Source organism: Astyanax mexicanus, chromosome 7 (genome assembly GCF_023375975.1).
Source record: "Astyanax mexicanus isolate ESR-SI-001 chromosome 7, AstMex3_surface, whole genome shotgun sequence".
In the NCBI taxonomy this organism is placed as follows: domain Eukaryota; kingdom Metazoa; phylum Chordata; class Actinopteri; order Characiformes; family Acestrorhamphidae; genus Astyanax; species Astyanax mexicanus.
The window spans coordinates 27,460,600-27,486,468 of record NC_064414.1 but is presented as its reverse complement, the minus strand read 5'-3'; the positions used below and the strand labels follow the sequence as shown (position 1 = coordinate 27,486,468).

At 39.1% G+C, this 25,869-nt stretch overlaps 2 protein-coding genes across 2 annotated transcripts; both read left to right on the top strand.

Moving 5' to 3' along the window:
* The first annotated feature begins 359 nt into the window (after positions 1–359).
* cdc25b (cell division cycle 25B) lies at positions 360–8,084 on the top strand. The gene is made up of 15 exons (XM_007237254.4): positions 360–1,023; positions 1,611–1,687; positions 2,757–2,808; positions 4,202–4,243; positions 4,367–4,400; positions 4,520–4,630; positions 4,744–4,854; positions 4,976–5,110; positions 5,308–5,394; positions 5,505–5,687; positions 5,786–5,872; positions 5,954–6,016; positions 6,128–6,226; positions 6,599–6,844; positions 6,936–8,084. Exons 1-15 carry the CDS (start codon positions 806–808, stop codon positions 7,074–7,076), a joined length of 1,686 nt encoding a protein of 561 aa, XP_007237316.1. The 5' UTR covers positions 360–805; the 3' UTR covers positions 7,077–8,084.
* Positions 8,085–14,589: 6,505 nt separating this feature from the next.
* Positions 14,590–18,120, top strand: ap5s1 (adaptor related protein complex 5 subunit sigma 1). The gene is made up of 4 exons (XM_007237253.4): positions 14,590–14,708; positions 14,893–15,070; positions 16,110–16,401; positions 17,269–18,120. Exons 2-4 carry the CDS (start codon positions 14,901–14,903, stop codon positions 17,395–17,397), a joined length of 591 nt encoding a protein of 196 aa, XP_007237315.2. The 5' UTR covers positions 14,590–14,708; positions 14,893–14,900; the 3' UTR covers positions 17,398–18,120.
* The last annotated feature ends 7,749 nt before the right edge of the window (positions 18,121–25,869 follow it).

Sequence of the window (25,869 nt, the reverse complement as noted above, 5' to 3'; positions counted from 1 at the left end):
GAGCAAAGCCTCTGCAACACTATTGGTTGAAATGTTGTTGTGGGCGTTTTCTATCGCTCGCTTGAAATGTTCCGCGGGAAAAACTGAAAAAGCTGCCACCTTTCTTGTAAATGAATTTGCATTACCGCCCACAAATGTCAAAGTCAGTGCGTCATTGGACACGGCGCCCACGCACGCTGACACATGACTGGATAAGGGGCCTGTCTGTAACGCGTTGGCCCGCCCACTTTTTTTCATGAACACAACGAGTAATAAAGCGGACTGCTGTGATTGGACGGATCCGCGGTGTCGCGTGCTGTGATTGGTTGAGCCAGTTGCCGCTCCAAGGCTGGCCGTTTTGAACATAAATAAGGGCTACAGTCAGCGTTTCTTTTCTCTCAGTGGAGTCAGAAAACAGTCAGAGAGAGTGCACAGGAAGTGGCAGCTCTCTGACTAAAATCGAAGAACATGACCTTTTAAATTGTGTTTTTATTTATTTGGCTTTTTTTTGCGCTTTCGTGCAAGCGGGGCAGTTCTGTGTGTCGGCGTGATGAACCGCTCTAAAGCATAAGAGCAGAGTTTCTCCTCTCCGGAACAGAGAAGATAAAAGAAGATCGAGAGAGAGGTTTATATGGATGGGGCCCCGTCGAGTACTTGCATGCTAACCTAACCTAGCCAGTCAGCTAACAAACACGCTACGCTAGCTAAAGCTTCCTCTCAGGCTAATCCCGTCTGCCTCCGGCTAGCTTTAACTCTTTTATCGGCTCCAGTTTAAATTCGGATTGGATTTTATCTTATCAGTTTTATCCGCTGTGAAAGTGTAAAAATGGAAATCGACACAGTTGTGAGTGACTTTAGCCCTGTCAGTGATGATCTGTGCACTGAGCCCAACTCGATCCCCAGGCTCTCCAGGCCGTCTTTCCCCGAGCTCCGGACTAAGGGCTCCCCCTGCATCAAAAACCTTTTCTCCCCCGGACCCGCTGCTGTGCTTTCCCCCGTCACAAACCTGGCTCTCAACATGGACAACCTCGCTGTTCTTGGAGGGTGAGTTGCTGTGGTCTCGTTTAAACTTTCAGCAATAGTTTTTCTTTCTTTCGGAGAGCGTTGTTTTAGAGCTACGTTAACCTAGCTTAGCTAAATAACGTAGCTTCACTCACAGCCTTGAGGTTTGTGTGGGCGAGCTTGGTTAGCTAGCTTAAGTAACCATACTATTTGTAGGCAGACTTTGTGTGGAACAGTTAAGTTAGTTCACTTAGCTATGCTAGCTAACGTAGCAGTAGACTTTGTGTGAAGAGCTAGGCTAGTTAGTTAATTAGTAAGCTAATGCTTACATTGCTGCAGACTTTGTGTGGGAAGAGCTAGGTCAATTAGCTAGTTAGATACATATTTAGTTAGCTAGAAGCTATGCTAACATTGCTGCAGACTGTGTGAAAGAGCTAGATTAGTTAGTTATTCAGTAAGTCAGCTATGTTAACATGGGTGCAGACTGTGTGTGGAAAGGATAACGTTATGCTGGATATTATTTTCGTGCTGACTTTAGTTACTCTTGTCAATACAGCCACACGTGCACTCCTGCAAAATTCACGTGTGTTTAGTTTCATATATTTTCTGCCTTTCTGTCCTCATGCCAGGCAATGCGAGACGCCTAAACGGAGGAAACCCATCATAAAGATTCCTTCATTCGCCTCCGACACTTCATCTGATGCAGGTGAAGTCCTCAGCTCTCCTCGTCGTCATTTAAATCGCTTTAATGGTAATAGAAGGTCGGGCAAAATATAACTAGTTAAGTTAACGTTAGCTAACTAGATAATCAGACGTCAGTTTGCTCAGATCATGTGTAACCTTTACTCATGGGTCTTTCTATAATTGGTGGTGCATTTTACGTCACTTGTTCCCAAAACAGTCTCTTTTTAGTCACTTTTGAATAATTACCCCAATTTGCCCCATTAACACCTCTAGGGCATGACTTATATATATATATATATATATATATATATATATATATATATATATATATATATATATATATATATATATATATATATATATACATACATATGTTTTTTAGGAAAAACATAACCGCCACTGCTTTATTTGCAATATTCCCCTAATAAATGTGGTCTAATATATACTGAAATGAAAAAATACCTTAAGTCAATAAAAATGTTATTAAATATATGTATACGATATGTTCCTTTATATATTTATGCACAGTGCTCTTTGAGTTATCTAATAGTAAATGTGTAAGAAAAAAATCTAATGTAGCAATTAATGTTATTGAATGCCTCCTTCAAAGTAAAATCCACTTTCTACCCCCCCCCCCCCCCCCCAGTTTAATTGGATGCTGACATGTTGTGTGACAGTATTATATATTTAAATTATGAAAATTAAAGTTATGGTGTAATGTCCTAAAGAGGTTTGTAACTTGAGTGCAACACCATCTGTATACCACATTGATGTATACTTTTAAATTGTACATATAAAAAAAATAAATTTTACGAAAAGAAACACAATGTTTTTCTATAGAATATGCAATTGTAGTTAGTAAAAAAAAGTCTCATCATTGTGGTCTTATAAAACTGCTTAATATCTGTATAACAGTTCATAAATAAAAAAAATATCTGAGATTTCTCTATTTTCTTTGTGAATTTATTAGATGGTTCGATTGACCTTTTTTTCCCCATACCATCCATGTGGCTTTTGAATGTGGCTAATAGTGTATTGTGCAAGTGCCTCTTACTTTGGTTTGATTTCTCAATTTCTCCATCCTGTTGCAGGTCTTGGTATGGACTCTCCAAGCCCCGTGGACCCAGTGGATGCAGAGCAAAAGTGAGTTAGCCATGTCATGTCTGTTGATGTCTCAGCTTGGCTTGAGGATTAAGTTAATCCCTGTCGGTTATGATGTATGCATATGTCACAGATGTGTTCAGCTTGTTTTGCTCTTTAGCCGGCACTATGCAAGCTGTGTCATGTCTGCATGCTCGGTAGTGCACCTGCTCAAAAAAGGATGCTAAGAGCTAGTGATGTAGCTAGTTATGATGATTTTGGATTTTGGTTTTTGCCCCAATATGAACCTGGAAGTAACCATTGAAGAAGGGATGCACCAAATGTTTGGCAGCTAAAACATTAAATGTTTTTTTTTTTTTGGCTGATTATTTTGACAAACAAAGAAGACAGAAGTCTTGGCCATTGTGCTTTCTGTAGTCAAATTGTATTTTTGTAACTGCTTGTTTGTGAAAAATATGCAGGCTGCTCAATTTATACAGTAGTGATCTGCAACAAAAAAGTAACCTTTAGCGTTTGGCAATGTTTTTGTGGAAAAGTGACCTTGCTATGCATCCCTATGTTGAAGTTGAAATTATTTTAGCTGTAGAATGTTTAGCTACAGAAATACAGGGTTAAGTAAAATTACAAAGTTACATTGAATGTCAGGCTCTTGCCTTTTTCTAAAGATCTCACTGAAAACCCTTTTAATTTGGGTGTGGAGCTGCCTTAAATTGTATACACATCCACAATGCCTAGCCTTTAATAACACCAGGTGGTTATTTAGTCTGCATTACACTAATCGCAGCACATCCGCATTGTGCAAAAATTAAGATGTATGGGTCCTTTGGCTTTCTGATAGCTGGTGGTCAAAAAGATCCCATTTAATTGTAGCCAGTCTAGCAGCTGTTTCTGTGCCTCATGCAGCGGTGCATGTCTTTTGTACGTTTCCAAAGGAAAAGGGCTTGCATGCATGGACTGGCACACTTCATGATAGTTATCAATAGAGCAGTGCAGAGTGTGTGTGTTAGCCTGGGTTAGCTGTAATGAATGGAGGCCTCCCACCCATCGGTCCCCATTCAACTCGCTAATTCTCTTTCTTCCTTTGCTCTGAATGGCTGCACGCACCTCACGTCCTCCCCCTTTCACAACACCATTCACTCTCCCTGCTCTGACAAAAGGGGGGGCATGCAGTGGGGGTTAGCGTCGTGTGGGCATATGGTAGATTAGAAGACACACAATCCCTATTCTCTTTTAAGGGGCTCTTTAGCATACAGGTGGGCATCTCAACAGGCCAGACCCCCTAATTGTGCTATGGGAGTAAGTTGTGGAACGTAAATGAATGTCGTTTTTTTTCTTTTCTCCCCTGTTAACCTGCCTGAGTGTGCTTTGTTTAACAAACTGCTTTCTGAAATTTTAAAGACCTGTCTTACCATAGTCTTCCCCTGTTTTTTCATAGGTTTGAAATGGCCATACAGAATGCAACCAGAGTGATCAATGAGTAAGTCCTTCTTTTTTTTCTTTTCTTTTTTCTTTTTTAAATCCAATGTTAGATTAAAGCCTGTCTTGCTCTAAATTGCATTAAATTACAAAATATCTTTTTTTAAATTTTTTGTTTTAACAGAAAAATGCCCATTCGTAGGATAAACTCTCTACCAGTAAGTACAGATAATGGCCATTCCCCAGCCTGTTTATCATTGCCATGATGTTAACTTAATTTTGGCCTTGTGTGATCTTGGGGGCAGGACCTAATTGAGTTCTCTTATTCTTTCTCCAGCTGCAGTTATTGGGTCACAGTCCAAATCTGAAGTGTAAAGATTCTGATCTGCCGAGGTATGGAGTCTTCAGTCAGACATCCAGCCTGGCTGACAAAGAGAACCTGCATGAGGTGTGTTTGTGCTTATTGTCTTTGATGTGGGTCACATTGAACGTTTTCAGCAGGCTCTTGTTGACATGGGTGTGTTCTGACTTGTACTTTTTTTTTTTTTTTTTTTTTTTTAGAATTTTGAATTTAAGAAGCCCACCCTGCCTGTATCCCGCTGTCGACTGCGTTCAACTGGGGAAGGAAAGGAAGCTTTCGCTAGCCGTCCCAACTCTGCACCTGCTTTAATGGTAAAATACAGAGGTTCTGTTCTATTGAAGGTGTTTTCTTTTCTTTCTTTTCTTGGCCTAAAGGTTTGAACATGTAGTAACTTTTCTTTCTTTTTTTTGTCTATTCAATCTTGTGCTGCAGCTTTCCCCTCCCTCATTCAGTCCACTAGCTTCACCTGATGGCAACAGTCCCTTTGTACTGCGTCGTGTATCACTCCCTGGCTTTCATGATGATGATGACGACGATGGCTTCCTGGAGGTACTTGATGACGTAGAGGTGAGATACTTGTGATTTGTGAACACCCAGTTCACAATCCTGTCCCTCTAATTAAAACTGAGCAAACAAGTGAGCTGTTTTGAATACAGGTGGGCTTTAGAGCTTGCTGCCTCTTAAAATCTGTTGGAGGCCCATTCTTGACGCACTGATAAGTTATGTCTCAATGTTATGCTTTTATTCTTTCTCTCCTCACTCAGACGGACTCTGAAGTGCCTACAGGAATGGCCAGTCTGCTCACAGCTCCTCTTGTGGCAGATCAAAGCATGGACAGTACATCCAATTCGGTATATATCAACTTCATTAATCCTCTCAATGTTTGTTTGTGCTGTCACAGTATATCTAAAGCTTATTCAGTGCTGGTGTGTTGTGTAAACATGGCCTGTGTGATTTCCAGCCTGTTAGGTGCCGGCCACGAGGGTTGTTCCGCTCTCCCTCCATGCCAGTAGGTGGGCGTGCCGCACTCAAGAGGCCTGATAGGCCCAGAGACGAGAACACACCTGTCCGTGTGAAGAGGAGGCGGAGTGTGGCAGGGTCAAATGTTTCGCCTACAGAGCAGGATGATTCCCACCCTCAACAGGTTAGGACCAGTGTAAACTGTGTAATTGTTTAATCATAGTAAACAAGTAACATTTCTGTAAAAAAAAAATAATTCTCATTTTGATCTCTTACTTTCAGGTACAGCGCTCAAAATCGTTTAATCACTCTGAGATCGAGAGACTGTTGGACACTGACCCCAATAATGTGATTGGAGATTTTACCAAAGTAAGTTTAATAGAAAATAGGGCTTTAAATGAAATATCTAAGTTGAGTGACTCGGGAACTAATTTTATTTATATTTTGCAGGCCCCTGCTCTCCCCACAGTGTCTGGAAAACATCAAGACTTAAAATACATCACTCCAGAAGTTGTAAGTAGTCAGTCATTTTCGGACTTTCATACTTAGGTTAACTCTGATCATAATCATATCTAGAACTGCCATAGTATCAATGCTAATGTACATCTTTCTTTTTATTGTCAGATGGTTGCAGCAATGAGTGGCCAATTCAGCGATGTGGTGGAAAGACTGTTCGTCATTGACTGCCGCTATCCGTACGAGTTTGAGGGAGGACATATCAAGGTACAGATGGGTGTCTCAGTTACAGTTTACAACTATATAGGACAAACTATTGAAATGTGTGTAAAGCAGAAGATGTGTTTAGAGTTTGAGACTTGAAGTGTTGCACGTCACAATGTGCTACTTGTCATTTTAGTGTCAAGAATTGGAAAAATATGTAACTGACTGACTGCACAATTTAACACCATGTAAGATCCAAATAACAATAGAATTTATGAAAATACCTGTTCACTCAGTCTTAGCCTTGAGCGAAATATAGAACCTTTGCTGAGTGGTGCTTGACTAGTTTAAGCCCCTCCCTGCCATTTTCAAACTTAAGTTATATGCTGCATCTTTCTTGCTCTCATTTACATGAATATTTGTTCAATTTGTCAGGGAGCACTAAACCTGCATCTGGAGGAGCAAATTGAGGATCGCTTCTTCAGCCAGCCCTTCCTTCCACAAAGCCCAGACAAACGCGTGTTGCTGGTGTTCCACTGTGAGTTTTCATCAGAGCGTGGCCCACGAATGTGTCGTTTTGTTCGCGAGAGAGATCGTGATCTGAATGAATATCCCAACCTCCATTACCCTGAACTCTACGTACTAAAAGGAGGTTACAAGGACTTCTTTCCCCTGCACAAGGTGCGTGTTTATTTTAGTTCCTATTAGTTTAATAAATTATTGTCTAGAATGTAAAAACTCTTTTATTAAATTTATCCATCTGTGCTTGCAGAGAGAATGTGAGCCTCAAGACTACAGGCCCATGGTTCACGAGGACTACAAGGATGACCTGAGGAAGTTTCGTCTGAAGAGCCGCACGTGGGCAGGAGAACGCAGCAAGAGAGACATGTACATTCGTCTCAAAAAGCTTTGAGGCATATATGGACATACACTCAGGTTTACCATCGAACTCCCACACACACTGCCTTCACACATGATCAGCCTGTAGCGGTCATCTTCAGGATTGACAGTATTGCTAAGTTAGGTGCTGCGTAACGTTTACTGCCATAACTCAACCACACACTGCCTCCCTGCTGCCCTCACTCCAAAACGAACATCACTGCCATAGTTTCTTATTTTCTTTCTGCCCCTGTTCCATTTTAAACATACTAAATGATTGCGTGTGAAATTGAAGACCCAAAAGCACTTACCTTGTTATTTTGGAGTGCTTGAAATTGCTTTTATTTCCCTGCTTTTTCTTTCGTGATTTGCCACCCTGCCCATTTAGGGATTGAGCCATATGCTTTATTATTATTATTATTATTATTATTATTATTATTATTATTATTATTATTATTATTATTATTATTTGCACAGCTAGCCACTGTTTAATTGCCCTTCTTATGAATTATGTAAAAAACCCTAATGTATAACTTAATATAGATAGTTTTAAAGAGAGGATTTTACTGTTTTTTTGGTAAAGCTTTTAAACATTTCAGAGTATGTACAAAGACCTGATTGAAGAGTAATGGTGAAAGTTGGCTGCTTTGCACTACTATATTTGGTCTTCAGTCTCCTGTCTGGGATGAGATTTTAGGTTTTCTGATCCCCATATTTTGAGATTTTCATTAAGAAGTGTGGGGCTGTTTGTATATGGCTTAATTCACTCAGGCCTGGCTGATTTCTGCTGGTCAGCTGGAGAGAGGACCTCTAATCACCAAAGTGTTCAGCAATAAAACCTGCCATTTCATTAGGACTTTGATTTTATTTTTATATATTTTTTTCACATTACATAATGTGATGTCCCCCACTTCTTAAATCCTAATTGTGTGTGTGTGTGTAATCTGCTGTATTGAATCTTTGAACATTTTTTTGGCCATGTTTGAGTCAGTGTGTATGTGAGATTTGGCTGTGTTGCTGCAGCTCGGCGAATAAATGACTATAAGCAGATCTTTTGCTTTGTTACTTATTTCCTTTCACTGTGCTTTTGTGTGGGCTGTAGGTTTGCACAACCACTCTGTACTTTTCATTTTCAAATCCTCCCGCCTTGAAATTGCCCACACACATTCCAAAGCTTATTGGGTGGAGCTGTTCATTTGACTGCAAACATTGTGGCCACATGTTTCCACGTGAGTTCAGTTTGGAGAAGAGAAAAAAAACTGTTACAAAGCAGATAATTGTTGTAATATTTACACTTGGTGAAGGCTGAGAATCGCTGAACTAGGCATGGATGTTTTTGTGTATAAAAGATCCACGTGGAGCTCGCACGTGAGCAGTGTGAGCTGAAGGGAGTGGCTATGGAACACTGCTGGCATCTGGCCCAGCATTCAAATCCTGCAGAGAGCTCAGAAAAGCAGAAGTCATCACATGGCTTCAGGTCATTTGTACAAGCATTTGGTAGTTTAGATTGTTTTGTCTTTTAGTGCTTAATCTTCCTGATAGACCTGTTCACATTTCTCCACCATTTTAAACCATTTTTTACATTGGCAGTTTCATAAATTGTCTGACATGCTCCTGTAAAAAAAAAAAAAAAAATCTTCACATTGGCTTTTTTTGTCAAAATCAAAATCAGGAAGAAGGTCCTGGACTAGTTAATATTTTTAAATGCAGTTTAGCTTGGAGCAACGTCCGATATGGCATTTCTTTCAGTTAAACTGCATGTGCAGCATACACTTAATACCCCAAACAAAGCTTGCATAGTTTGGAGCTGGGCCAAGAGCACTTCCTCTCAAGGGTCTTGGTGAGATTGTTTTGACCCTTATCTGAGTGAAATTGCTATTTTTATACCTAAAATATTGCATCATGGTTGTAAAAACAAACCAGTTTTTTTCCTTCTAAAAATGTTTCACTGGAGAATCACCATAAGTTAAATTAGGTTGTCGTTTATACTATAACTTGCCAGGTAACAGCTTAACCTTTTGACGCCATTTAATATTGCTCACTTTGCAATTTTGTTTGAAGAGAATATCTACATTTTCTAAAAAATACTTTGTCTTTAGGGAACAGTTAATTTGGTACACAACTAGTTTTTCTGCAAAGCTGGGTCTAGTCCTGCTAACTGATGGTTTATGTGCTTAAAATATCAAATTAAACTAAATGTCCACTAGGCTGGTAAAAATAAAACATGTATGGCACCCAAATAGCAAACACTTCCATCATAACACTCATTATAAAAAATTCAAATGATCTAGAGATTTCTCAGAGAAACCGCTTCAGAAATGACATTTGAACCTGCACCTAAAACCACTATCCAAATTTGGTTTAGTTTAGGTTTGTCAATATCATTAAACCTGGCATTAAATGCCTGAACAGGTTAATCTGCAACCAACTTGATAAAAATTCTGTTCCCTTTTTTTCTTGCACTTGCAGGGGGACCAAACGTATTGCAAAAATTCACAGCAAGTTCATGTCCTTTTAACATAGTACTTTTGATCTTCTGAGAACTTTCTTAATCCTTTTTACCAAACAGCATTGTTTCAAAAGCGTACCACCCTTTGAATAGTTGGTTCTTGTGGTTTCACCTAAAGTCCTGAGGGTACTTGGCAACAAGTTTGAGTTGAATAAGACAGGATCTTACACATTCTGCATTTCCATTCAATGACTTTCTGCTTAGTCAGATGCTTTAGAATTTTAAAACTGGAGCTTTTACTGTCATTGGTCTACAGGGGTTGGGCCTAGGCTGTGACAATACCCACATCCTGTTATTACTGCAGATGCAGCTGAGTTCCTCTAAAGTTAAACACATTCAAACCCTTTAAAGATTTATTTTTCTATGTTTTTTGTTTTTTACAGTGGTTACTGTAATATTTTGCCTATTTTACACCAATAGCCACCTTAAGCGTCCCTAGGATGGTGGGCCGAATCCCTTGTCTTTATCAGAGTTAGAAACTTCTGCTCTTTATGGGTTACATGCTCTCAATTTAGGCCCACAGCAGACACCGGCTTCCTCTGTGGCTTTGTAAAGGTCATTATCTCAGGTTTGTGTAGACTTTTGAAGGTTGATAAAAATAATCCATAATGGAGAGGCAGTTTTTGGAAAGGCTGTTTCCAGTCTTAGTGGGTGATGCATATTCAATATTTTCAGAGCCTTTTTGAACTGCACATCATTGTAAAAAAATATATATATGTTTTTGAATTTTTAATTTTCTACATCCCCAAACAGTCACTTACACTGTGTAAGCATGCCTTGATAAATGGATCAACAGAAATTCTCCAAAATTACCAGAAATAAACTCTCTTTACATTGACTTCCATTGAAAGTAAAGGTTCTATTTCTCTCCTGTAAAGTTTTTCACTGGACAGCATCAATATACATATCTTTTTTTTTTTTTAGCAGACTACTCGTAATCCAAACATTTATTTTTTTTCCAATATTTTATGGTAAAAATATGTTCACTTGGGAAACTGAATGATGTGTGTGTGTGTGTGGTGAGGAAGGGTGTAGGGTTGTAAAGTTGTAGAGGCTCCAAAGGGTGTCCTGCAACATTCCATCCCAAGCAGCTTAAATATTCTCACCCAGTTCCTGCAGATTTGATAGTGTTGATAGCATGTCTGAAGATGTACCTGGCTAAGCAATAGCATCTGTGTTTTCAACACAAGCTCCTGAGATGGCAGCAGCATGCAGACAACCAGAACATGCACTTGAAAAGGTAGGGCCACTGGCTGCAGGACGCAGAAACTGCAAATGAGAGTCCTGCTTAATTTTTTTCTAATATTTTCAATGCTTGAACCGCACAACAGCTGAATGATGGGTGTGTGTTAATGATGGGTGTGTGTTAACTTCAGTTTGTGGTGAGGAAGGGTGGGGCTCTGCCCTGCAGGGTTAAGTGAACATGCCCTGCAGTTGTTATGGAGCAGCAGCTGCTGCGTGTGTCTGTTCAATGCATCTGCACACACACATTCCTTTTGTTGCAGCTGACACTGTCTTTAATGCTGAAGGATTTTAACCAGTGTAGACACACAGCAGCTAAACACGTTAGCCAAACCAACAGACCAGGGAAATGTTACAAAGACAGATTTTTTTTCAAATCAGCAGTGGTTAAGATTTTTTTCTTTTACATTTGAATGAAAAGAGGGCAAAATACTATAATAAATGGTATCAATGTGCCTCATCTACCATTTCTGCAAAGTCAAATATATTCATTCATTTTTAAAGTGTCTGGCAGGTCCTGGAACATTTTTTTTTTTGCAAGAATAGCTTTTGCTGGTTTCCCCGAGTTATCTGGCACTGCTAATGGTGCTCATACAAGATTTAAAGCAAAGAAATGCAGAATCAGATCTAAAAGAGTGAGCGAGCCAGCTAAAAGTTGAGATGCTATAGAGTCCTCAGTAAATTCACCAGATTCATCCACTCTGAAAAAGACACAGTACAGGTTTTGAAAGTGCCCTTTTAGCATGCTCAGTAAAAATTACACATCTTACCAAAAACTTAGACTGAAACTTTAAGTACAAAGATGAAACAAGTCATACAGGATTGTCCCTTCAATATTCCACTGTTGGTCAGACTTGGAAGCAGATCTCCAAAGTCACTGCTGAAAAAAAAAATGAGGTTAGTATTAACTTTGTACTTATAGGAGCAGTTTCCTAGACAGGGATTAAGCCTCATCTTGGAATATTGTTTTCAATGAGAGATTCACCACTGAAAAGTAAAGTGGTCTATAACTAGGCCTAATCTCTTTCCAGGAAAAGTGCACATTATCAGATAGATAAGGTCAGGCCAGCCTTGTATTTTTTTTTTTGTTGGGAAAGATTTACTTTCAAGAAAGTAAATAATTAGCTTTGACTGGATATATTTCCATTTACACATTTAAACGTCAACTCCACAAACCTTACAGATCGTATAATTCATTTTTATATTTATTACTGTGGCAGTGTGAGGATCAGTGGGCAGAAAGTTACCAAAAAAGGTGATTGAGATATAAAATGTAAAACAAAAAAAGTTTGCCTTTTAAGGGTTTGTAACATCTTAAAATGTACACTACTTACACTGGGATGAGTTGATATCAAGGTTACATAGCTGCTAACACTACATTAAGAATCATGAGAAACATTACCAATGTGCTCCTGACCTGCTTTGGTCCCCCTTCAGCTCCCATCATTACACCAACCAAAATCAACCAAATAGCTCCCTTTTAGGGTGCCCTCCTGCCTTTAAATAACTTAAGTCCTACCCAGAATATACCAAAGGGTAGTTACTTTGCAGGCAGGTGGACTGATATGTACACTACATACATAATTACTTAATACCATAAACATGCATGCCATACTTGGACGTCCAGGTAATCATACATTATTCAATATTAGGATATTTTTTACATAGTTTTCTTTCTTTTTCTCTCACAGGTACCCTCTTTTCCCCCTGTCCCAGGGTGACTCTTGGTCTTTATCCAGACTTAAAGTACCTGGGCGGCTCTGCACTGCTTTTTTTTATTTAATTATTTATTTATTTATTTTTACAGGAACCAAGTAAGCACTGAGTCAGAGATTTAATAATAGTCTAAATCTTATGATTTAAGGGGTTTTGAGTAGGTTGTGATGTGGTCAATACCACAATTGTTAATAAGTCAGATTCACACATGCATTTGCCCATAGCTTTGTTAGGAATGAACAATTGCACACTCAGGCTCATTCATACAATCTAATCAACCATACTCAATTACATAGCAAAAGATCACAGTGGCTTTAGGTGTAGACTTCTAATGAAGTCTTACAGAATGATAATCCTCACATCAACAGCAGTTTGAAAAGAGAGGGTAGCTGACTTCATATGTGTCAGAGGAGGCATGTGCTAGTCTTCATTTTCCTTGGATTGTGGGATCACCATTCACAATTGATGGGGGATATACAGCCGAATGGGTGGGACAGTTGAAATAAATGTATGAAAAAGAAATACGAATTCCTAATATAATAAGCAGTTACTGTATAACAGTCCTGAGCTGGTTCAGAGTGAGAGTAATAGCTGTGTTTAGAGCAGCTGCTCAGTGCTGTTGATGTACATCTGTAACTGTAATCAGAGCAGCGCGAGCTGGAGTCCCGGAGAGCCAGCTGTTGTTGTCTTGTGCAGCTGAAGCGACTTGATGTCAGATTCAATTAATCTCTTTTTCAGCTGTTGTATTTACTGCTTTCTGAAATTAAGAAGAATTAAAGAGGAAACACCTTTTGGCCTCAGCGTCTGCCTGCTGTTTTTACTGTCTCATTTCAGAGCTGAGGATCGAGCGCCACATGGCGGTGTGTTCTGCAGGAGCAGGGTTGCCAGATTCAACATGCCAATAAACATTACATAGTGTTAGAGTTTTTCTTCATCACATATCCCACTGCTTACGATAAAAAAATAATTATTTTTGAAAATATAAAAATGATGGCTTGTATATTTTAAAGGAATGGCATACACACAGTAGGTTACTTATGCTTATACTTATACAAATACTTATAGAAATATAAGATGTGTTTTTTTATTACATTCATTATTTCACTGAAATAAAAATGCATTTGCCTAAGTATATTTTGGAAATTGTGCAGTTCCTTGAAGTCATTCCCCCTTTACGAACTTGCATAGGCTGGTTGCTGGCATCAGCCATGCTTATTAGGTGAGTCAAACACAATGCTGTACACTTTGGTGTATATTTTTCTGTGTGATTGATTATGCAGTCAGCTATGGATTTAAAATGGTAAAGTTAGCAACATTTTCTGCCTGCTGTAAAACATTTTGTTTGGTTAAAGGGGGCTGCACAGTGATGCTGGCAACCCCTAAACCCTTTCTTTCTCTTTAGTCTGTCGTTTCACTTATAATTATAACCTATACCAGTCAAACGATTGAACACAAACAAATTAATTTAAATAATGTTTCATTATTAAAAAAATGCTCTGTATTGCAGATTAATGCTAAATTCGTCCAAAGATATAAAGAAAAACGTATGGAATTATTTAGTAGACAAAAAAGTGTTAAATCAGAATATGTTTTGTATTTTTGCACTTCTTGCTTAGCTGACTCCTTTACACATATTGGCTGGATTTCCTCAGTCTGCTTCCAGGTCTCCCTCGAAAAAGAGATATTAATCTCAAGGAATTTCCTGGTTAAATAAAGGTTAAATAAAAAAAAGTAAAGAAATAATACTTTTAAAATGAAGATCAATCAATCTGAAAAAAATAAAAAAATAAAAATAATAATCAAGAACTTTGAAAGTATCCTCAGGTGCAGTTGCAAAGACCATCAAACGTGATCAGAGTTACCAGTCTCAGAAACCGCAAGTTAAGCACTCTAGATAACAACCACATAAATGCTTCATTTTAAGTTACTACATGATTCCCTATGTGTTTCTTCATAGTCTGGAGGACTTCAGTATTCATTTATACTGCAGGAAAAACTAAACGTGGTAGTGTCAAATCACGGCTTTTTTAGCTGAATTTGGAGGGAAAACAGCGAACCTGGCAACACTGCGGAGGGCGGCTCTCAGTCACGTGAGTAAACACGGAACTTGCGCTGTGAGCTCAGGCTGTGTTGGAGCGGACTTTTTAATGTTCTTTTTAAACTATAAATGGTTATAAACACGTTATTGTGTGAGAAAAGGTGATGCTTATATTTGTCATTAAGCTGCAGTTATAGCTCGTGCTTTTGTTTAATAAGTTAACGCTACTTCTGAGTCTCTCTGGAACATATTTACAGTTAGCGCTGTGTAGCTGCTCTCTGAGCCTCTGTATCGCTCTCTCTCTCTTTTCTGTTTGTTTAACTTTGTCTGTGTGTGTGTGTATAGACTCAGTGATGGTGGTGTGTTTTCTGATCCACACTGTGGGCGCTCTGTCCCCCTGTGAGAGTCGGGTTCTGTACTCTCGGGTTTTCGGAGTGGAGGAGGAGGATGAGGAGCTGAGCGGAGAGCTGGAACCGGAGAAGAGGAGACTGGCTCGAAAAGAGAGACTGGGGGTGGTGGCGAGGTGATCACTATTATTATTTCTGTTCTTTGGCTGATCTGTGCCTCATGTCTGTAAGTCCATCGCTTTCGTCCATTTCGACTACCTTCCTCTCTCTCCCCTCCCCCTTTCTTGCTCTGTCATAGCACTCACTTTCTCTCCTACCTCTTTACCCGTCGTCACCCCCCCCCTCTCTCTCTCTCTCTCTCTCTCTCTCTCTCCCTCTCCCTCTCTCAAACCCTCTTTTATCCCTTTCCTTGGCCCCCTCTCTCTGTACCTCTTTCTCCTCCCTCTTTGGCTCTCTTTCTCTCTCTCTCTCCCCCTATACCTTTCTCTCCTCCCCCTATACCTTTCTCTCCTTCCTCTATACCTCTCTCCTCCCTCTTTACATATCTCTTTCTCCTTTTCTCTGCTCTCTCCTCTCTATACCTCCCTCTTTCTCCTCTAAACCCCTTTTCCTTTCTCTTGCTCTCTCATATCTCTCATTCTCTTCTCCCTCTATACTTCTCTCTCTCTCTCTCTCTCTCTCCCTCTCTCTTCTCTTTATAAACCTCTTCCCTCTTTACCTTATTCTCTTCCCTTTGTAACTGCCTCCCTCTTTGCCTTTTTTCTCCTCCCGCTATACCTCCCTTCCTCTGTACCGCCCTCTCGTCCCTCTTTACCTTTTTCTTTTCACGATATACCTCTCCTCCCTCTATAAATCTCTCTCTTCTCCCTCTTTACTTTTCTTTCCTCCCTCTATAACTCTCTTACTCTTTGCCTTTTTCTCCTTCCTCTATACCCCGTCCCTCTATTCTGCTCTCTCCTCCCTCTTTGCATCTCTCTCTCCTTCCTCTTTACCTTTCTCTTCTACATCTTTACGTTTCTCCTTTCTCCTTACCTTTCTCTCATCCCTACTTACCTTTATCCTTCCATTGTTGCTGTGCAATGGCCCTAAAGCATTATAATAAAAAAATCTTTTCTCAGAGCTCATAATAATTGTGTTCATTTTTTGCGGATTGTTTTAAAACTTTATTTCCTGCCTTCCCCCCACCTTCCACTTTTCCCCTTTTCTGTCCCTCAGGCAAGTGAGAAGTGCGGTGTGTCTGAGCCGAGAGGCGTCAGGCAGCGTGTGTGTGGAGGCTGTGCTGGGTGAGGAGGCCGTGGCCCTGGGTGAGGCAGAGTGCGGTGTGTTGTCTTTGGGCCGCGGGGAGCCGTTTGCAGGGCCGAGCGTTGCGCTGTGGCTGGGGGTGCAGGCTATGGCCTTCACTATGGTGTGCCAGCCACATGAGAACCTGCTGCTGGCGGAAGGAACCCTGCGTAACCTCACCCGCCACTGCCTGGAGGAGCTGCGCCTGCTGGGAACTGGCAGTGAGGTAGGTGTGAGTCAGCGTATGTATGTGTGTGTGGTGTTGGAAGCAGCAGCTACCAGAATATTAATGTTGTTTAGGTGTATGAGCTGTCTTGGGAAACTGGCCTTAAGGAGTGCAAATAACACAGGGCCTGACCGCATTCAACTGACCTCAGATATTCTCCTCATGTTAATACTGCTCTCAGTAGAAACGTCTTACTTAACAGGGCAGTGGGAGCTGAACTGCAGTAAAATGGACTTTTAGAGTCAGTCTAAAATCTGACAGATCTCTGGTGCAGCAGGCTTAATCTTTGACAGCTGATTTAGGCTCATATTAAAGCGATATTTCAGCAAAAATTACTGCTAAGCCTATTTTTTTTGCAAACACTGTTTACTATTATTTTGGGTATTTGTATTGTGTGTATATATTCTCTGGCTAAACTAGGGATGCTGATACTGGTTCCATGATCCCATGCTAATGGACTTTTACTTACCCATGAGGTTATTCCACCAAATATTGATTTCAGAACTCTTAAAACTTTATGAATATGAACTTGTTTTCTTTGCATTATTTGAGGTCTGAAAGCTCTGCATCTTATTTGTTATTTCAGCCATTTCTCATTTTCTGCAAATAAATGCTCTAAATGACAATATTTTTTTGCAATTTGGGAGAAATGTTTATAGAATAAAACAACAATGTTCATTTTACTCAAACATATACCTATAAATAGCAAAATTAGAGAAACTGATTCAGAAACTGAAGTGATCTCTTAATGTTTTCCATAAATATTTTTGTGTGTGTGTGTGTGTTTGTGTGTGTATATGAACTTTTTTTAATGAAAGGCCTTCTGCCTCCTCATTTCTCCTTTGCTAACGAAGCTGTCCTCCTCAGGTGCTGCTAAAAAGTGACCGGGTAGATGCAATGCTCCAGAGACTCCTTCCTCACGGACAGCTCCTCTTCCTCAACAACCGCTTTGCTCAAAACTTGGACAAAGAGCTGTCCAGCTACATGAGCAAATGAGACACCTGGATCAGAGCTATATCACCGGTACAGTGGGCAGAATAAATCAGGTGTTTTGCAGAGCGACTTCAAAACTGGCTTGTGATGTTTTACAAGACGCGAATGAAGAGAGACAGTTCCGTCCAGAATATCCGAAAAAAAGAATCTGAAAAATTCCTTTTGAAGACTGAAAGAAAGTGTTTGAAAGATTGCACCTCAAAGAACTATCTATGCCCAAATGGTCTTCAGAACTGTTTGAAGGGCTGTGGTTGAAGGTTTTTGAAGCAAATTCTAAAGCGTGTTGTTTTTCGTTTGGACAAGTGTTAGATAATAACAGAAGCCTTAAGTGAAAATACAGAACAGAGATCTTCTGATATTCTAAAAATACGTTGTTACATTCAGAGCGGGTGTTTGTGGCACGTTCAGGCGTGAAATAAGCAGAGTGTTGTGTATGCTGTGTGTATATATATATATATATATATATATATATATATATATATATATATATATATATAAACGTGTATATATATGTGTGTGTTTGTCTCAGTGTGCAGTGGAAATCACCTGTTAGTCTCTGATCCTGCAGTCTGATGTGTTGTTGTTCGAGGAGCCAGTGGGTGGCACTGTGTTGTGGTCTTCTGAGCTCTGGAGAACCTCCCTTTGAAGCACAGTTACCAGGGTAACACTTCATATCAAATAGTAAGGCTGTGTTACTTCAGAATCTAATAAATGGGATGATCAACACTTTGTGTCTGTCTGTGTGCATCAAGCTGAACATGCGGCGTGTCTGCCTCACTGTCCATTAGGGGGCAGTGTTGGACCTTCAGAATAGATGAACAGAGAGTTTCAGTGGAACTCCTGGCAGTAATTGACAGCCTGTCATTCTCTTCTGCCTGTCATTCGCTCATCTAAATAACTAGAACAGATAAGAGCCCATGTGACTGAGCACTGATTGGCAGGGACAGTTGTTGACTTGGTAAGTTGGGGTCACTTCTGTAAAGGCTTCATTTTGGACACTGAAGAGCTGATTGTGTTTAAGAGTTAAACAGTTGTGGTTAAAATATGCTATTTTGGAAAACATAGAAGATTTGCATACATTTACATGTGTACATCTCCTTGTCGATTTTTAGTTTACTACATAATTTGAACAGACAAACTGTCCCTTACACTGTGCCAATTTCTTGATGATCGGACCAATAGAAACTCTTCAAAATGGCCTGAAATAAACTCTTTTTACATTGACTTCCATTGAAAGTTTACAAGTCAGAACCTGAAAATAATGAGTATTGTTAATGCATTAACGCATGCATTTAATCTGGAAACTTTTAACATGTAACATGTTTGAACCCAAAATGAATAATTTAACAGATTTTGGCTCCAACTTTTTTCGTATAATTCACTCCTTTTTGTTTTTTTTAGAGCCTGGTGATGTATTAGCGAAAGTAAACATTGCGTTTCTGCTGAGTTCAGAAGTTGGATCACTTCTTTTTATGCTGAAATATGGATTAAATCTCCTGACTAACACTCACTACCCCTCCTATGTTCTTTTCTCTCTTCTTTCTCTTTACAATCGCAGACATACAGCTGCTGCTGTTGCTGTTCCTGTTGATTCAGTGCCTTCTCTCTTCCACCTGTTTTAATCCACTTATTTATCTGTTGTTGAAGCTGAAACAAGGATAAGTTGACCAGTTGCACTACACTAGCGTTACCTTTCTCCATTAAAGTTGCTGAGGTAAAGCTTCCTCATGTTCGATGCTAAAGCTCTCTGTTAAACTTTTACTCAGCGCATTAAAAGATTACAGTTTAAAAAGCACCAAAACTGCACTGATATGTTTTAATAAAGGGAAACAATTTTTTCCCTTTTTTAAGGCACATCCTCTACAGTCCCCTTTCAAAAATACAGGAAAGCACCAGAATTGCAACCTTTTAAACAGGATTTTAATCATGAGTAATTGCATAATTTTGTTGTGATTAATACCACTAAGGGCGTATTTACACCTGTAGTTTGTTTCTCTGGTCGGAATCAGTTGATGAGTTTGTTTACCTGGAGCGTTTACTCCCTTTGTTTGGTTTGGTTTCACACAGGCATAAACCTAAATGCACCAAAATACGCACCATTAAACCACGCGAGCAGGCTGTGTCCTCTGATTGGTCAGAGCTGTCTGGCATGGGAGTAAATATAAATATATGAAAAAAAAAATAGCAAGAAGATTTTGTGTTCCAGCGTGTATATCTCTGCTTTAACACTGAACGCTAAAACGCTACGCTTTTAAATACAGTGTTTGGACGTGCAGCGCAGATGTATAAGTAGTAAACGCGGCTGTGAGCAGTGATCGCAGCACAGGCCGTGCGTGCATGGACACAGCGTTTGTTCATAGCTGTGGTAATTAGCGTTATCTGGCTAATGAATCAGTTTAAGTTGCGCCTTATCAGCAGTTTAGCTCAAATAAATGGACTATATTTAATAGCTGGGTCGGACCGTGACCGGATTACGTTCTCACCAAAGTAAACCGCTCCAGAGTTCGTTTGGGACCTCCTCTAGGTGGTCTCAGCCCGGTTCTTTTGATTCGCACCCGAGTGCGATTACTGTTTTCACACCAGCTCAATTAAACCACACTAAAGTTACAAATGGACCAGAGTTCGTTTTAACCGGACCAAATAGTGCTGGTCTAAAAACGCCAATCTAACATTCCTTATTTTATTTACAGTTAAAGATTCACTATTAAAAGCTTCAGTCTTAAACAGAATTACAATTGCAATTAATCTTGATTAATCCCAGAAAGATGTTTGCATTAATCTGATTAACCTTTTTAATTGATTGACACCACTAAAAAACCTTTATCTACTTGTGCTCTTCTTTGTTCCAAAGGAAAATTTGCAAGTATGACTTCGAATTGAATTCAATTTCTTTACATGTTAGCAAAACCAGTTTTTTGAAAACCTACAAACTTAACATTGCGCTGCCATAGACGGGGGCCCTGTTCCTGCCCTGTACGTAGGCTCCAGAACCCACTGTAACCGGCTGGCTGGTTGAATTAATAGCTACAGTATAAGTAAGAGCAGTTTGATACTGGCCATTTGTCCCAGTTTGTCTGCATGAACAGTTTATATGAATTAGTCACCAACACGTTCACAGGCTAGATGGAGAAGATGCCCTTTACCTAGGAAATGTGAGTTGCTTAAGGGTTTAAGACATTTCCTATATCCCATAATCTCTCCATAGCCCTGTTTATCTCCCGCACATGTGCAAATATTTGCATAAATGTGCTCAGAGCATTAGCATATTAAGTCATCTTTTTCTGAGCTATTACGAGTAGTGGAGTTCTCATAGTTCCTCGAGCGAAATGAGACAAAGCCTCAGATTGAGGGTCATATTAATACTTAAAACACAGCTGATTACTTCAGAGGAAGTCATTTGAAAACGCTCCTGGTTGCAATCATAAGGTAGCAAACCACAAACACAATTATTGCAGAAATCATAAGGAAAATTTCTCTGCCTATTTGGATCGGCTTCAGCTGTGAAATCTGTTATTCAGCCGACTGATGATTCTGTACTAAATCAGGGAGTATATATTTTTCCCAGGCTCTAATAAATGCCCACAGTAATCACATTTAAATTGGGTTTTAATGTGTGCTCATTTTCTACTTCAGTGTATTTTATTATTTTTTTCATTTGGATATTAAATTGCCTACCACTCTTGTTTAGCTAAGGAATGCTTGTAAACCATCTACATTTCCATTTCTGCTCAAACACATACAGCCCCATATCAGAACATTACATTTAATGTAACTTTTATCACGTTGCAGACAGTATGAACCCAAAGATGTCATGTTTGTCTGTTCAGCTTCATTTTATTTGTTAATATACATATACAGGCAATTCAGGCCTGTACAACACATGCCATACTAATGCTTGTACAGTAAAGTATTTACCACTTTTTAATATGTTGCCACTCTTAAAAGATGTTTTTGTCACCAAGTATAACAAGTGATAAAGTGTTTCAGGTGTTATTTTGTCTCATTCTTTCTGCAACGACTTCTTGAGATGTGCAAATCTTATATTTATATGTATATATATATATATATATATATATATATATATATATATATATATATATATATATATATATATATATATATATATATATATATATATAGATATAGATTTAGAAACATGCAAAAGGCATGTACTAAATCTCTTAAATAATCAAGGGTGTGTTTTGGGGGTAACATGAAATAAACCAATCAGTGTGCCAGTTGTCATTCCCTCTAAGAGGCAGGTGCGCTCTGACTTTGGCGTGTTCGTATCTTAACAGCGGCGCTTTGTGTTTCTCAGCAGAGGATACTGACCTGCACATTCACGCTGTGAAGATACACCAGCAGCTTTTTTCCAGGAACGGCAATGTTATTTTATTCTTTATTCTGTTTATTGTTGAGTTAAAAGTCAGGTTTGCACTTTGCAGCGTACCTGTGTGTGTGTGTGTGTAACAAGTGTGGATGTACTCGCGCTGGGTGCACATATAGGAATTAACTCTGACGATTGACTGTTGCCTTGGTTCATTTTAGTCAGTGGAGCACCTGTATTTTCTGCTGCCAAAATAGCAACAGGCAAAAAATGTACCTGAACACACCTCACTTCCAGACCACCACACTTATTAGTGTAGATATATAATAAGACGCTATTTTGGTGGCGTGGGTGCAAGGCGTGAAAATAGACTGTTGATGGGGTGTCAGGTAGCAAAGAGCATTGTGACGCACCTTGCGCAGAGTGTAATGATAGGGCCCATTATCTATTGGGGACAGATCTGGACAGCTGTCAGGCCAGTCCAGTACCCGTACCCTCTTCTTCTTCAGGATGTGGATTTGCATTGTCTTGTTGTAAAATATATGTTTCTCTAAGATCTCACTGTACTGTTTTTAACAACATTAATTGCTGCCACAGTGTCACAGAAGTGTACTGACACAACCCAACATCATGATAGACCGTGGATTATGGACTTGTTGCTTGTGATAGTCTGGATTATTATTTTTCTCTGTGTTTCCAATGCTAATGGCGTCCATTTGTTCCAAAAACAGATTTGGAATACTGATTCTTTCTATCTACATTACGCAAATTCATTGTGTGATGGTCGATCCCAGATGCTTTTGAGCCAAGAAAAGTCCAAACCATTTCAGTACATTGCATTTCTACTAGCACTTGTAAGTGTAATGCCACATATTATTTTCTTTACCTAAATACTACCCCCAACTTGCTCCTGTCCCCTGTAATTTTGGAATGTCCTGGGGTATGTTTTTCTTTTCTTTTCTTTTTTTTTTTATTTTGGTCTGTAGAAAATCTGAAAATAAAGTGTACTAGCTATCTTTCTTTTTCTTCCAGTTTGTCCTCTCCTTGTTTTCCTTCTCTTTTTCTAAGTAAACAATTGAACATCGTCACATACAGCCCAGCAAGTTCTTGCATTTTCTCTGAAAGTAAAGAAATTATAACTGACCAAACAGTTCTTTTATGTCTTTTTTCTTTTTTTTTCTTATTTGGAATTGTCCAGACACTTTTTTTTAATTGATGTCTTTCTCTCCTTTTTCTTGGAATAAAGAAAGAGCGCATTTCCTAGAACAAATGGAGCAACAAAAAAATTGGACACTGTGTGAACTGTGTGTGTGTGTGTGTCTGTGTGTGTTTGAGGTTTGAACTGACAGTTTGGGTCTAAAGCTTAACTTCAAACGCGGAAATTAATTTGAGAAATGCTCACTTATGTCTCCTTTAGTGTCCTTCTGGTGACAGTGGGTGGCTTTGAATGCCTCCTCTCTCTGTTTTTATCAATACGAACCACTAAGGGCTTCACAGAACTGTTAAACCAATGGAGCATTCGGTAACATCCTTGGAGCAGACGGAAGAGAAATGAAATGCCTTGGCTTTCAGATCCTCCCTCTACGCTCTCGTCCAGACGAGCTCGGCTTGGGAACATGTGGCTTTCAAGAGATGTTGTATTTTTTTTTTTTTTTTGTCCTGAGGGTTATACGGAATTAAGAGTTAAATTTAATGTCTTTGGGCTTTGTTCTGAGTAATTGGTATTTGAAAGGCCAGAAGAAAGCTCAGGAATAAGATCTCTGTGACAGAAGACCCCTTTCATTAATGTAAAACTATTATGCTGGCCTGCTAAAGCCTGTGTTGCTCTTTGGGCATGTGATTGTTATTCCGCAGTGCGTTTTCAAAACAGTCCTCGAGCAATCAAGCGACATTAAAACACATGTCAGTTCAGCATCTGCAATAATTTGGTCCTCATTAGTCTCAGTGACCTGGTGGCAGAGTCGCATGGACAAACAAAGCCCTGGCTGTGGAGTGAGCTCATATAGAGCAGGGCAGTATGTTTAAAAACATGCCAATTACATTCTTTTATCTTTTCTTTTTCTGTCAAATCAAATATTCTGCATTGTCACAGCATGATTCATTCTTTTTTCCTGTCTGCCTTTGTGTGTAGCACTCGCAACCGGCGAATGCCTGGCCGTCCTCGATTCCAGAGTGTGCGTTTTCTAAACTACAGTCTGGATGAAGCTCTTAGCCATAAACGCATAAAAGAACTGAAATTGAATTTGTGCAACCCTCCTCATTTCACCTGCTCAGGAATATTTGCATAGGCTATCTCTGATTCTCTGCTCTTTTAAGATGTCCTACCTGCCAAACTGTCAAGAGCTGCATGCCAAGTGCAGAGTGACAATGTACTTTCCAGGCTAGGAGTGTTGTTTCATAGACATTCTTTTTTTCCCTACATCAAATACTACTCGCCTCCTTTTGTAGCAGATGGTGACAGTGACGTGACATGTTGATTACTAGTCTTGACAAATCCAGCCATCATGAGTCCTATATTGATGCATTCACTACAATTTCCCAGCGGAACTGAGCTGAACGAGTCGCGCTGGATGCACGCTCCAATTCTCAAAGCAAGAAGGCAGTAAATCCCATTTGATCACATCTTTTGTGATCATTTGATTTGCTGGAAGAACTGTATTTTTCTCAGGTCCACAAATGGAAGGGCTGATCCATTACTTTGTTCATTGCATTGTCTCTTAGATACAGAGATAATTTACTGGAAAACTGGTGTCTGTGCAGCTCTTAGATATGTGCACTGTACAAGGAGATCTAGCTGTAATAATGCATTGCAATAAAACAAATAGCACCGGGAACCTTATTTTGGAATGCTGACAAAAAAAAGCCTATGAAGGTACAAAAAAAAAAAATAAATAAATAAATAAATCAAGGACATCTAGGTCAGGGTTTCTCAACCACTGAGGTTGTTTTTTGGTAACACTTTACTTGGACGGTCCATTTGATGGCCTCTTTGATGCTCAACTGACATGCAACTAACATTCAACTACATGTCTATTAAATGCAAATGAACTAAAAGGTGAAAGTAAATGATTGTCTATTGAATATAACCCTACATTCAACTCTAACCCAAACGCTTATCTTAATATTTTAGGATTGGATTTAGGGTTAGATTTTAAGTTTGATTAAGGGTTAAGGTTAGGGTTAGGTGTACGGTTAGGTTCTATTTTGAATCATTTACATTCAACATATGGTTAAGTTAAATTTAATGGACATTCAATTCAGTGTTAGTTGAATTTCAGTTGAGCATCAACAAGGCCATAAAATGGACCATCCATGTAAAGTGTTACCGTTTTTTTTTTGCTAAACTATTAAATGATGTTCTATCCGTTCCGAAATACACAGACAAGTTGTCTGTATCTGCGTTAAAAAAAAAGAATAAAAGAAAACACGCATTTAAAGAAGAACAGGTTTTAGTTCCTCTGGGCTGTCAAGTGGTCTAGTTATGCAAATTGAGGCCTTGATTGAGGTGGAAAAGGTCAAAAATCCTAATCCTAATCTCATTCTAAATCCTAATCTAGAGTGAAAGTTCAAAGAACTTAATTATTCACTAAATAGAGCACATAAGGGTGTGTCCTTTGGGTGCTGTAAGAGTAGATCAATTTCATTTCATTACTTTATACACTAGCCTCAGGCATGAATTAATACAGCCAATTTATAACACTACATTTAAAAAACAGAAGTAATAGTACTTTTACAGATTTTTTAAAAATGCAGCTCTCATTTGTACATGTTATTTAAGTTTTGACTGTAATTTACTAGTTTAATAGTTCAATAATAATTTAACAAGTTCATATTCATAAAGTTTTAAGAGTTCAGAAATCAATATTTGGTGGACCCTGGTTTTTATCACAGTTTTCATGCATATTGGCATGTTATCCTCCACCAGTCTTACACACTGCTTTTGGATAACTTTATGCCACTCCTGGTGCAAAAAATTCAAGCAGTTCAGCTTCAGGTTTGATGGCTGTGATCATCCATCTTCCTCTTGATTATATTCCAGAGTTTTTCAATTTGGTAAAATCAAAGAAACTCATAAATTTTAAGTGGTCTCTTAATTTCTTTCAGAGATGTATGTCCAGGTGTATAGCAACACCAGCAATTAAAAGCAG